Source organism: Hyla sarda, chromosome 9 (assembly GCF_029499605.1).
Source record: "Hyla sarda isolate aHylSar1 chromosome 9, aHylSar1.hap1, whole genome shotgun sequence".
Lineage (NCBI taxonomy): Eukaryota > Metazoa > Chordata > Amphibia > Anura > Hylidae > Hyla > Hyla sarda.
In genome coordinates, this window is record NC_079197.1 from 12456646 (window position 1) to 12469049 (window position 12404).

General features: G+C 46.5%; 1 protein-coding gene across 1 annotated transcript in view; it reads left to right on the top strand.

Moving 5' to 3' along the window:
- The window catches only part of PLXNA3 (plexin A3), a 147093-nt gene that overhangs the window by 33996 nt on the left and 100693 nt on the right, over positions 1-12404 (top strand). The window contains exon 2 of the mRNA XM_056540891.1: positions 9570-10815. Coding sequence (XP_056396866.1) covers positions 9673-10815 — 1143 coding nt within the window. The 5' untranslated portion in view covers positions 9570-9672. The remainder of the gene's footprint in view (positions 1-9569; positions 10816-12404) is intronic.

The window sequence follows — 12404 nt, forward strand, 5'->3', positions numbered from 1 at the left end:
GGTGCCAGAAAGTTAAACAGATTTGTAAATTACTTCTATTAAAGAAATCTTAATCCTTCCATTATTTATTAGCTGCTGAATACTACAGAGGAAATTATTTTCTTTTTGGAAAACAAAGCTCTCTGCTGACATCACGAGCACAGTGCTCTCTGCTGACCTCTCTGTCCATTTTAAGAACTGTCCAGAGTAGGAGAAAATGCCCATAGCAAACATATGCTGCTCTGGACAGTTCCAAAAAAGGACAGAGATGTCAGCAGAGAGCACTGTGCTCGTGATGTCAGTAATTTCCTCTGTAGTATTCAGCAGCTAAGTAGTACTGGAAGGATTAAGTTTTTTTTTAATAGAAGTAATTTACAAATCTGTTTAACTTTCTGGCACTAACATTTCCACCATAGTACCCCTTTAACCTTTTACTGCCCCTTGGCATCTTTAGTGTTGATCATCCTTTTTTTTTTCCAGAGGAATCTGGGTAGAATGAGGTGGGCTTCACCCGTGTCATCGCTAGAACAAAACAAAAAAACAGAAGCGTTAAAGTTGAACATTCGGTCAATGTGTGGACAGACATAAAGGAAACCACCTCACACCCTGTTTTTATAAGGCCCAGTTATAATGGAGAATCTCCCGATTGCTGATGGATTTACGGCCTAACTTCTCACCCACTGGAAAGTTCAGGTAGAACTAATGTTCACCCCACTGAGGGCCCTCTCCATTGCACCCACACAGGGGTCCATAAAGCTCGTCCATATTGAGATGTCTGGTGGGGTGTCCTCTCTTCAGCGCCTCCTTGTGGGGATCCCACCAAGCAGATCCGTATGTCTGGGATTCAGGGGGTCTATGAAGCTGGTCTATAGAGAGATGTCTGGTGGGGTCCTCACTACGGCATCTCCACGTGAGGATCCCAAATCGTTTCGTATATCGGAGCTTCAGGGGTCTATGAAGCTAAACTATAGGGAGATTTTGGTATGGTGTCATTACTTCAGCACCTCCATGTAAGGATCCCATCAAACGGCTCCTCATATTTGAGCTTCAGGGGTCCATGAAACTAAACTATAGGGAGATGGCTGGAGGGGGGTGTCTTCACTTTCGCACCAACATGTGAGGATCCCACCAAACAGTTGCTCATATCTGAGCTTCAGGGGTCCATGAAGCTAAACTATACGAAGATGGCTGATAGTTTCCTGAATTCAGCATCTCCATGTTAGGATCCCAAACAGTTCCTCATATTTGTGCCTCAGGGGTCCATAAAGCTAAACTATAAGGAGATGTCTGGTTGGGGTGTTATCACTTTGACTCCATGGAATGGACAATCCCAAACAGTTCCTCATATCTCAGCTTCCTGGAATGGTGAAGGACATGTCCCTTTGCTCTTCCCTGGCTCCAAAGAGTCTCAGGTTTCTCCTTTATGACTCCTTCCTTACATGTGAATGCCTCATAAATGTTTTGTGGGGTTTCCCACTTCAAAGCCTCAATGTGAGGATCCAACCAAACAGTTCCTTTTATCTGAGCTTCTGGGGTCCATGAAGCTAAACTATAGGGAGAGGTCTGGTTAGGGCGTCCTCACTTCAGCTCCTCCATGTTTGGATACCACCAAATGGTTCCTCATCTGAGGTACAGGGGTCCATGAAGCTAAACTATAGGGAGTTGTCTGGTTAGGGCGTCCTCACTTCAGCTCCTCCATGTTTGGATACGGTTAGGGCGTCCTCACTTCAGCTCCTCCACGTTTGGATACCACCAAATAGTTCCTCATCTTAGGTTCAGGGGTCCATAAAGCTAAACTATAGGGAGATGTCTGGTTAGGGTGTCCTCACTTCAGCGCCTCCATGTTTGGATACGGTTGGGGCGTCCTCACTTCAACGCCTCCATGTTTGGGTACCACCAAATAGTTCCTCATCTGAGGTTCAGGGGTCCATAAAGCTAAACTATACGGATATGTCTGGTAACGGTGTCGTCACATCAGCGCCTCCACGTTTGGATACCACCAAATGGTTCCTCATCTAAGGTTCATGGGTCCATAAAGCTAAACTCTAGGGAGATGTCTGGTTAGGGTGTCGTCACTTCAGCGCCTCCATGTGAAGATCCGACCAAACAGTTCCTAATATATGAGCTTCAGGGGTCCATTAGGCTAAACTATAAGGAGGTTTTGGCGGGGTATCCTCACTTTAGTTCCTTCATGTGAGGATCCCAAACAATCCCTCCTATCTCAGCTTCCTGAAATGGTGAAGGACGTGTCTCTTTGCTCTTCCCTGGCCCCATAGAGTCTCGACTTTCTCCTTTTATAACTCTCTCCTCGCACGTGAAAACCTCATGAAGTGCCCCCATAACATTTGTGTCTTCTCTGCTAAGCTCATCACCTTATTATGACCGGCAGCACCTGGTGTGTGTGGAATTCACAATGGTGGAATGCAATGTGGTGGTGTCAGGCTCTTCTCCACATTCCTGGGCTTCACATACTTCACAATCCATCTGATGGTATATACAAGATATGGCCTAGGAATTCCTGCACACACACCCTAGGTTTGTTTAAAGGGGGGGAGAGATCCAGACAAAACCATCTTTGACCCCCTTTGATACCGGACAGAGATTTCTATGACTTGATATCTGCCCTAATATCAGCCGTGTCAAAGGGTCTGAACTTTCTAAAGGGCCCATAATAATAAGTGACAATCTAAGGCGTCACCATCTTAGACCAGTATTTCCGAACCTATGGCTCTTCGGCTGTTGCAAAACTACATCTCCCATCATGCTCTGACAGCCTGCGGCTGTCAGAGCAAGATGGGAGTTGTAGTTTTGCTACAGCCAGAGAGTCACAGGTTGGGGAAACATTTTCTTAGACCTCCTCCATCTTAGACCCCTAAATGGAACAACTGAGTGACAACCGAGATGGCCTCATTCACTGATCCCATTTGTGCTCCCTACATATAGTACTACCACAAATGGTGGTGCCCCTAGATAGGATACCGGCACATGCTTTCCCCCTAGATAGGATACCGGCACATGCTGTGCCCCTAGATAGGATACTGGCACATGCTGTGCCCTTAATATAATGCTGCTAGAGGCTAAGCCCCAAAAAATAATACAGCTGCACACTGCCCCTGCATACAATACTACCACATGCTGTGCCCCTGGATTCAATACTGTCACATGCTGTGCCCTTTCATACGATACTGCCACATGCTGTTCCCCTCAATACACCTTTGCCGTCTGCTTTGCCCTTAAGTTAATAATTATTCCATTGTGCCTCCCTCAAACAATTAATGATGTTACTGTTCCTTTAATAATGTGTCCCTTCTCCCTAATGAACGGTTCCCCTTAAACTGTCACTTTGCCCCAAATGAACTTTGCCACTGTGCCCCCTATGAACTATGCTACCGTGCCCCCAAATCAACTGTTCCACTATTCCTCCAAATGAACTGTTACTGTGCCCCCAAATGAACTGTGCCACTGTCCACCTAAGAATACTCACCTGTCCCTGATCCCACACTGCTTTGGCCTTATCTAATCAGGTCTGGCCATAGTAAAATGAAGCAGACAGCTCTAGTCACCACCACATCATAGACAATCCCAGATTGTGGAGAGCCTCCCGCTGTTTCCGTGAACTGGCTGGAGGTGGTGGAGGACCCTACAACTTCTGTTCCTTATGTGGCAGGGGGCCCAGTTGCAGTTGCGACCGCTGTGACCTCTATAGTTACGACCAGTCAGATTGAAGGCTTAGTTCTTGAGGTAGTGACCTGATCGTAACCTGCTATTCCATACAGAAGCAACCAGTAAAATATGTATATACTACACAATATACAGACAGATGGCAGTGTATGCCTATATAGTGTCAGCTGTCAGACATATACATTGGCAAATTCTCCTGGCATTAAACTCTGATTGACAAAAGACAGAGTGAGAAGAACGTGGCATGGACATAACTGGTCCAATGCAGATGGTGACAAGCGATAGACCAGCAGTCGCACCATGTGAATTGGTTCCAGATGAGATAAGCATTTGTAGTCCGTCGTCCATACAGAAACGTTTACGCAGTAATTTGACTGGAATCTTTACAGTATTGCGGTGAATGTATCCAAAAGACGTGTTTCATGATTCCCCTAATTCTGGGATAACTCGGTGTAAATGGGTCTCAGCGCCTCTCATGTAGAGAACAGAGGCCATAATAGTATCATAACCATCATCTCCATGGCACAGCTTTGTCCTGACTTATAATGTGTTGGTTATATTTACCAAGTGCATCATGGAAGGAAAATATCATAATTTTAGAAATGTTCTATTGATTTCTCTAGGTCAGTCTCTCATCTGCATTCTGTAGGGTTTTATTCATGAACTTTATGTAAGGAGAGGAAAGGTTTTTCGATCTTTTCATGGCACAAATGGCTTAGTATAGGCCTCAGTGGAGAGTCCCAGGGATTAAGTTGTACAATGGTTATATAATCTGATAGGGAAGGGGGTCCAGCTGGTCTGAGGTCTCCGTTGATGCTCTTACTCATTCACACTCTCTCCCTTTCCATCTTGGTGATCTCTTTTGCACTCTTCCTCTCTCTCCTTGGCGCTCTCTTTCATGCTCTCCATTCTCTCTACCATCCTCTATTTTGCATTCTCTCTCTTCTTAGCACACTTCCCCTTGGCTTTTTTCCCCCCTTTCTCCTTGATACTCTCCTTGGCACGCTCTCTTTCTCTCCTTGTTGCCTCTCCCGCATTCTCCCTTTCATCCTCTCCCCTGTCTGCATTCCTTCTCTCCTTTGCACTCTTCCTCCCTTCCCTTAGCAATCTCTTGTTTTCTCGCACCTTCTCTTCTGCATTCTCTCTCCCCATTGCACTCTTTTCCTATCTCCCCTTGTCACTCTGCTTCTCTCTCTCTCTCTCTCTCTCTCTCTCTCTCTCTCTCCCTGTCTCTTACCTTGATAGACTCCTTTTGTCTCCTGTGCTCTTTCTCCCTTTTTCTCCCTTTCTCTTTCTCGCTTTCTCTCCTTGGCGCTCTTCCTCTCTCTCTCTTACTGTGGCACTGTCCCTCTCTCTTACCTTGGCTCCACCGTTCTCTCTCCTTGACGCTTTATCTTTCTGCCTTTCTCTCCTTGGCGCCCCTTTTCCATTTCCTTGGCGCCCTTCCTCTCTCTCCCTGGGCGCTCTTCCTCTCTCTCGCTTCTTTGCCCTCTCCCACTCTTTCTTTGTCTTTATCCCTTCCTCTTCTTGGTGTTCTTCCTCCCTCTCCATCTCTCGCCCAGCATGCTCATACACCACATGAGCAGCCCGTTATTTTCAGTAGGACTGTACAATACCTTAATCCCCCCTGTGGTGGCGCTGCAGAGAAATTCTGCCTTTGGTTCTTGACCCTCCCACTGGTGATCACTGGGGTCCCAGCATCAGAACATCCTGTGACCATCTTACCACCACGGGGCCTTTCTCTTTGGTTTGTTGTATGTTGTGTCTTGTTATCAAACTCTAGTTCAGCTAATCACGTGAAATGTCTGCGGTGGTGACATCATTCAGGGTGTGACTACGAGATGCGACATCTACCTCCGCACTTAGATGATGTCACCATAATGATGGGTATTGGCCGTGCCACCCGTCTCGGCATTATGTTGGTGTCGTCATTGGTGGTGACTGCGATGAGAGATATGGTCCCTCCGTCTGGTCATCATCTTGTGGTCATGACTGACAGGTGTATTGTGTAACTTTAAGATGTTCCTAATCCTCATAAGATAGGGAAAAAATTGAGCTATGTTTTTTTTTTCTTTTTTAAAACCTTTCTTGTAGATTTTTATCTTCAGCAGTGACTATGAGCAGAAACCTTCTTGTGGATTTACTAACCCGTTGATGTTACCAGACAGATTTTACAATCCAATTTGGCTAATAAAATTGTCTGACATCATGTCTGTCTGATGTACGGCAGATGTTCCTCACCTCCCTTGCTCCCTCCTCCTTTGTATCTGTTGGGGGCACTAAAAATCCCAGCATGCCACGCTAGAGCTCTCCTGTACAGATAGAAAGCCTCTACCCAAAGCATTTGTAACTGCTGTTTACAGATGACTTTCAGACGGAACTTCGTACGGATCTTTAAAGGGGTACTCCGGCACTTAGACATCTTATCCCCTATCCAAAGGATAGGGGATAAGATGCCTGATCGTGGGGGTCCTGCCGCTGGGGACCCCTGTGATCTTGCACGCAGCACCCCAGTTAAAATCAGTCCCCGGAGATGTTCGCTCAGGGTCCGATTGCCGGCGACCACGGGGCAGGCAGCGTGTGACGTCACGCTCCGCCCCTCAATGCAAGCCTATGGGAGGGGGCGTGACAGCTGTCACGCCCCCTCCCATAGGCTTGCATTGAGGGGCGGAGGCGGGATGTCACACTCCGCCGGCCCCGTGGTCGCCGGTAATCAGACCCGGAGCGAACATGCTCCGGGGACTGATTTTAACTGGGGTGCTGCGTGCAAGATCACGGGGGTCCCCAGCGGCGGGACCCCTGCGATCAGGCATCTTATCCCCTATCCTTTGGATAGGGGATAAGATGTCTAAGCGCCGGAGTACCCTTTTAAAACTGAGTCCTTTTGTAGTGTGAAAGGGGCCTTAGTGTTCCCTTTATTTTTTTGAGCAGTGTATAATTCCTTGTTATAACCGCACGTCTGTATGTATGTTCCTGCATCGGCCGCATCCCACAAGCCAAAAATTGTCCTTATAAGAGCCAAACTTATGGGAATGTTTTTTTTTTATTTTATTATTTATTTTTTTATTATTATTATTATTATTATATTTTTTTTTTTAAGGAAATATAAAATAACAGGATTCTGTATAAATGTGTCCGTATCTGTGTGAAAACAGTAATTTTTTTTCTTTACCTCGCCAGCCTGAGCATTTCCTTCCCTGTAATTCACTCCAGCTGTATGGCTGAAAGAGACACCGGCTTGGGGTCAGGAGTCAGCACCAGCGGGTGGAAGTGTCAGTTGTCTTTAAAACAAGATGGCTCCTCCCGATGCTGGGGGGGGGATCGAGGGGCTACGTCTTGGACCGTCTACACAGCAGGAGGGGGAACCTAATGTAAATCTCAATTTCCAGATTTATAGGGATAGAAAGCTGCTTAGAGTAACCAGAGGCTTAGAGAGGAACACCCGATACGGTGCTGGGATGAGGACATTTGTAGGGTCTTTAGAAGATTTACCCCCTAGTGTTCAGGAGCGGGGCCCGAAAGCTTATTCATGGGAAGGTGCACAATATGACCCCCAAAGAGATTTTATGTGAAGGAATGTTTACCCCGAAATGAAAAAAAAAAGTTCACTTACACGACTATGCCGGTTGTTGTTACCCGGGTCCTGAATCCCAAATAGCAGATTTGCCTGCTTAAATGTGTCTCGGAATAACTAGGAAAACTTGCCAATCAGGATCCTGGGAAAGTTGGTTAACGACTAATGTGCAATCTTTGACGGCAGCCATATGGCTGCCGTCAAAGATTCCACATTAGTTGTTGCCCTTCAGGATCTTGGGAAAGTCGGTTACTGACTAATGTGCAATCTTTGACTGCAGCCATATGGCGCCATAAAAGATTTTCACGTTAGTCAGTGCCCTTCAGGATCCTGGGAATGTTAGTTAATGACTAATATGGAATCTTTGAGGGCAGCCAACTTTCCCAGGATCCTGAAAGACAAGTTTGCCTAGGTGACCAGTTAGTTGTTAGCAAACTTTCCCAAGATCCTGAAGGGCAACGACTAATGCGGAATCTTTGACTATTCCACATTAGTCATTAACCAACTTTCCCAAGATCCAGAAGGGAAAATCTGCCTAGGTAACCAACCAATTATTCCTACCAATTTGCCCCCGGGGTATATAATCTTTCACTATATATCCAGATTGAGCATTACCTACCTCATATCTGTTAATGGTTGTAAAGAGCCATATGGCTGCCGTTAAAGATTCCACATTAGTTGTTAACCAACTTTCCGAGGATCCTGAAGGGCAAGTCTGCCTAGATAACCGACCAATTAGTCGTTAACCAACTTTCCCAAGATCCTGAAGGCCAGCAACTAATATGAAATCTTTGACGGCAGCCATATGGCTGCCGTCAAAGATTTAACGTTAGTCGTTAACAAACTTTTTCCAGGATCCTGAAAGGCCACATTAGTTGTTGGCCTTCAGGATCTTGGGAAAGTTGGTTAACTACTAATGGTGAATCTTTGTCTGCTGCCATATGGTTGCTGTCAAAAATTTTACATTAGTGGTTGCTTTTCAGGATCTTTGGAATGTTGGTTAATGATGAATTGGTTGGTTAACCAAGCAGACTTGCCATTCAGAAACCTGGGAAAGTTGGTTAATGACTAATGTGAAATCTTTGACAGCAGCCATATGGGGTCTATACACCCATTAATAGATGTGGGGTACATCGTCCTCCACCTGGATATATAGTGAAGGATTATATACCCTGAACTTCACCCTTTGCTCTTGACAACTACAGCAAAAGGGATGTGACTTTTTGTTTTTTTTCTCGGTGTGCGCAGTCCATCAGCGAAGACAACAGGTGAAATAATGTTGTTCCATGTCATGTTGGTGCTGTACGCAGTGGCGTTGTATAACACAGCAGCAGAGAGCCTGCCTTTCCTCTGTAGATCTTTGGATTTACTTGGCCTCTTTTTACCCCCCTTGTAGCCCTTTTGTGAATTGGCCATAGCTAGCATGGCTTCTGTCATCTTGTATCCTGAAGATAAGACTTTATTTTGCTCCTGGAAATATTGCGGTCAACTGCAACCTGGCGGGGAATCAGTGTAAAATCTGTAGGATCTATAGTCAGTAGATCAGTGTTTCCCAACCAGGGTGCCTCCTGCTGTTGCAAAACTTCAACTCTTAGAATGCCCGAACAGACAGAGGCTGGAGTCACCCTGGTTGGGAAACAATGGCCTATGGTCATAGCTTCAACGCCCATTTTAGACCTAGCATTTGCTAGTTGAAGATCTCTGTGAGGGACAGTGAGCAGTGACAACACAGATAAGGAGTAGGAGCACACATATTTAATTGTAGTAAAGCAGCAGAGGCTGTCTGGGCATGCTGGAAGTTGTAGTTTTGCTACAACGGGAGGATCCCTGGTTGGGAAACAATGGCCTATGAAGATAGCTTCAGCACCCATTTCAGACAAAGCATTTGTTAGGTGAAGATCTCTGTGAGGGACAGTGAGCAGAGACAACACAGATAAGGAGTAGGAGCACACATATAATAATTGTAGTGAAGCAGCAGAGGCTGTCTGGGCATGCTGGTAGTTGTAGTTTTGCAACAGCTGGAGGCACCCTGGTTGGGAAACACTGCAGTGGATAATCTCCTCCATCCATTGCTTTGTGTAGGGTTGGTGTGTAATGCAGTGATGTGCCAACGTTGTCACTAAATAAGGTTTCACCATGCCCCCCAAAATCCTATGTATAATCCTGTCATGCCCAGACAAGAAGAGACTGTGGTGCTTTCTGCACAGGAAATCCGTTCTAAAGTTTGGGATTGTAAGAAATTCTTTATGGGTAGTGTACGTTGTAGATTATATTGTTTGTGTTGATCCCTATGATGTTCTTGCTGTGTATTAAATTCGTTATCTTTATTTTGCAGGCCCAGAAATGATCTACTGAATGTGGGCCTGGACAAACCACTTAGGATATCGGCATTGTCGCCTCCTGGCCCAAGAAGCTGACCTCAGAGATAAGGATACACCATGGGGCGATTCAGTGGCTTTCATCTTTCTTTCCTGCTTATCATCTATTCTTCTGTCAGATCAGACGCGTCGCCGTACCCAAGCTTTACCGTATCGGATACATCTCTGACTCACCTGGCTGTGCACAAGCACACGGGCGATGTCTACATTGGTGCAGTCAACAGAATTTACAAGCTGTCCGAGAACCTGACAGAGTTGCGCTCCCACTTAACTGGCCCCATCGAAGACAACTCCCGCTGCTACCCCCCGCCCTCCGTGCGCCACTGCACTCACAAGCTGTCCCCCTCGGACAACGTCAATAGACTTTTGTTGATCGACTACACGGGTAATCGGGTGGTGGCCTGCGGGAGTGTATGGCAAGGGATATGTCAGTTTTTGCGGCTAGACAATCTCTTTAAGTTGGGCGAGCCCCACCATCGCAAGGAACATTATTTGTCAGGGGCGAGAGAGCCAGACTCTATGACTGGAGTCATTGTAGAACAAGATAGTGAGCTGAGTAAACTTTTTATTGGCACATCCATTGATGGTAAATCAGAGTATTTTCCCACCCTTTCCAGCCGCAAACTTTTGAAGAACGAAGAGAGTGAGGAGATGTTCCGCCTGGTCTACCAGGATGAGTTTGTCTCTTCTCAGATCAAGGTCCCCTCAGATACGCTTTCCCTGCACCCCTCCTTTGACATTTATTACGTGTACGGATTTGTCAGTGGTGGGTTCGTCTACTTCTTGACTCTACAACTGGACACGCAGCAGACCTTACTAGATGCTACCGGGGAAAAATTCTTCACATCTAAGATTGTTCGAATGTGCTCCAAAGACTCTGAGTTCTACTCTTACGTAGAGTTTCCTATCGGATGCACAAAGGATGGGGTCGAATATAGACTCATCCAGAGCGCGTATCTAAGCCGACCTGGGCAAAAACTGGCCCAAGAGCTTGGGATACCAGAAGATGAGGATGTCCTATACACTGTCTTCTCACAAGGTCAGAAGAACAGATCCAACCCTCCCCGTGAGTCCGTCCTTTGCCTCTTCACCCTCGGCCAAATCAACAAGAGCATTAAGGAGAGAATCCAGTCTTGCTACCGTGGAGAGGGGAAGCTGTCTCTGCCATGGTTACTCAATAAAGAACTGCACTGCATTAACACGGTAAGAGGCCCAGAGAACCCTGTGGGTCCTTGTATCTTTGTGTCTGGTGTCCCCATAAATTAGAGCTGACTGTTTCTGCCTTCTAGGATGGGCTGGGCCCCGTGCCCATCTCTCAGCTGTGTCTTACGAAGAAGCATCGGGGAGTGTTAAAGGCACAGGCGAAGATTTGTTGCCTAATGTCTAACATTATTAAAAATTGATTTTTTCATGGCGGAACTTGGTCCGTTAGGTGCTCCGCGAGCTAATTAAATTCCTTTGTATGATTTTGGCTTGTCACGGACGCGATGCTCGGAACTGAGAAAGGCAAATAGTGCTGCATCCACTTAAACAAGATTAATAGGATTGGAGCCAGTGCTTCCTGCCTAACCCGCTCAGTGCCAGCGAGACAGTGTTGTGCACATGTATAGGGCTGGGAGACACACATTCAGTCCTGTCCTGTGGGTTTGTCAGCCATCTTGGCTCTGTCATTTACCCAGGTGCATTCCCTGAAGACACCTCCTATCTGTGAAAATTCCTCCTAATTCAGCATTAATCAAAGGTTAACGCCTCACTAAATCATGAGAGGATCAGAACAACTCAGATGTAGTTTAACAGATGGACAGCTTTTAAGGAAGACACCCCTGTTCTTCACTTTCCAGAGTCCTGTACGACCCAATCAATGTGTGAACTTGGGTTGGTGTGATTATATTTACACTAAAGCTGCCCATACATTTCAGATGGTAAATGATCTCTTCCAATCACCCCATGCACACTTGCCTCAGCCTAGCATTCACATATAGTAATCGGGGAGAAGGGAGAAAGCCGCTGCCAGCCTCTTCTCGCCTCCCAAAGATAAGAGTTGGGCGGGTTGTATTTCAGAATGCTTTATCCTTTTGTTTTTCATTGCAGCTCTCAGGGTATATAGCAGTGGTCTCAGCATACAGCTCTCAGGGTATATAGCAGTGGTCCCAGCATACAGCTCTCAGGGTATATAGCAATGGTCCCAGCATGCAGCTTTTAGGGTATATAGCAATGGTCCCAGCATGCAGCTCTCAGGGTATATAGCAGTGGTCCCACCATCCAGCTCTCAGGGTATAAAGCAGTAGTCCCAGCATGCAGCTCTCAGGGTGTATAGCAGTGGTCCCAGCATACAGCTCTCATGGTGTATAGCAGTGGTCCCAGCATGCAGCTCTCAGGGTATATAGCAGTGGTCCCAGCATGCAGCTCTCAGGGTATAAAGCAGTAGTCCCAGCAGGCAGCTCTCAGGGTGTATAGCAGTTGTCCCATTATGCAACTCTCTGGATATATAGAAGGGGTCCCAGCTTGGAGCTCTCAGGGTATATAGCAGTGGTCCCAGCTTGAAGCTTTCAGGGTATATAGCAGTGGTCCCAGCTTGGAGCTCTCAGGGTATATAGCAGTGGTCCCAGCTTGAAGCTCTCAGGGTATATAGCAGTGGTCCCAGCTTGGAGCTCTCAGGGTATATAGCAGTGGTCGCAGCGTGCAACTCTCAGGGTATATAGCAGTGGTCCCATTATGCAGCTCTCTGCATATATAGAAGTGGAGAGTCAGGTTCCTGTGGTCGGAGCCCCCGTCAACCTCCATCCTATGAA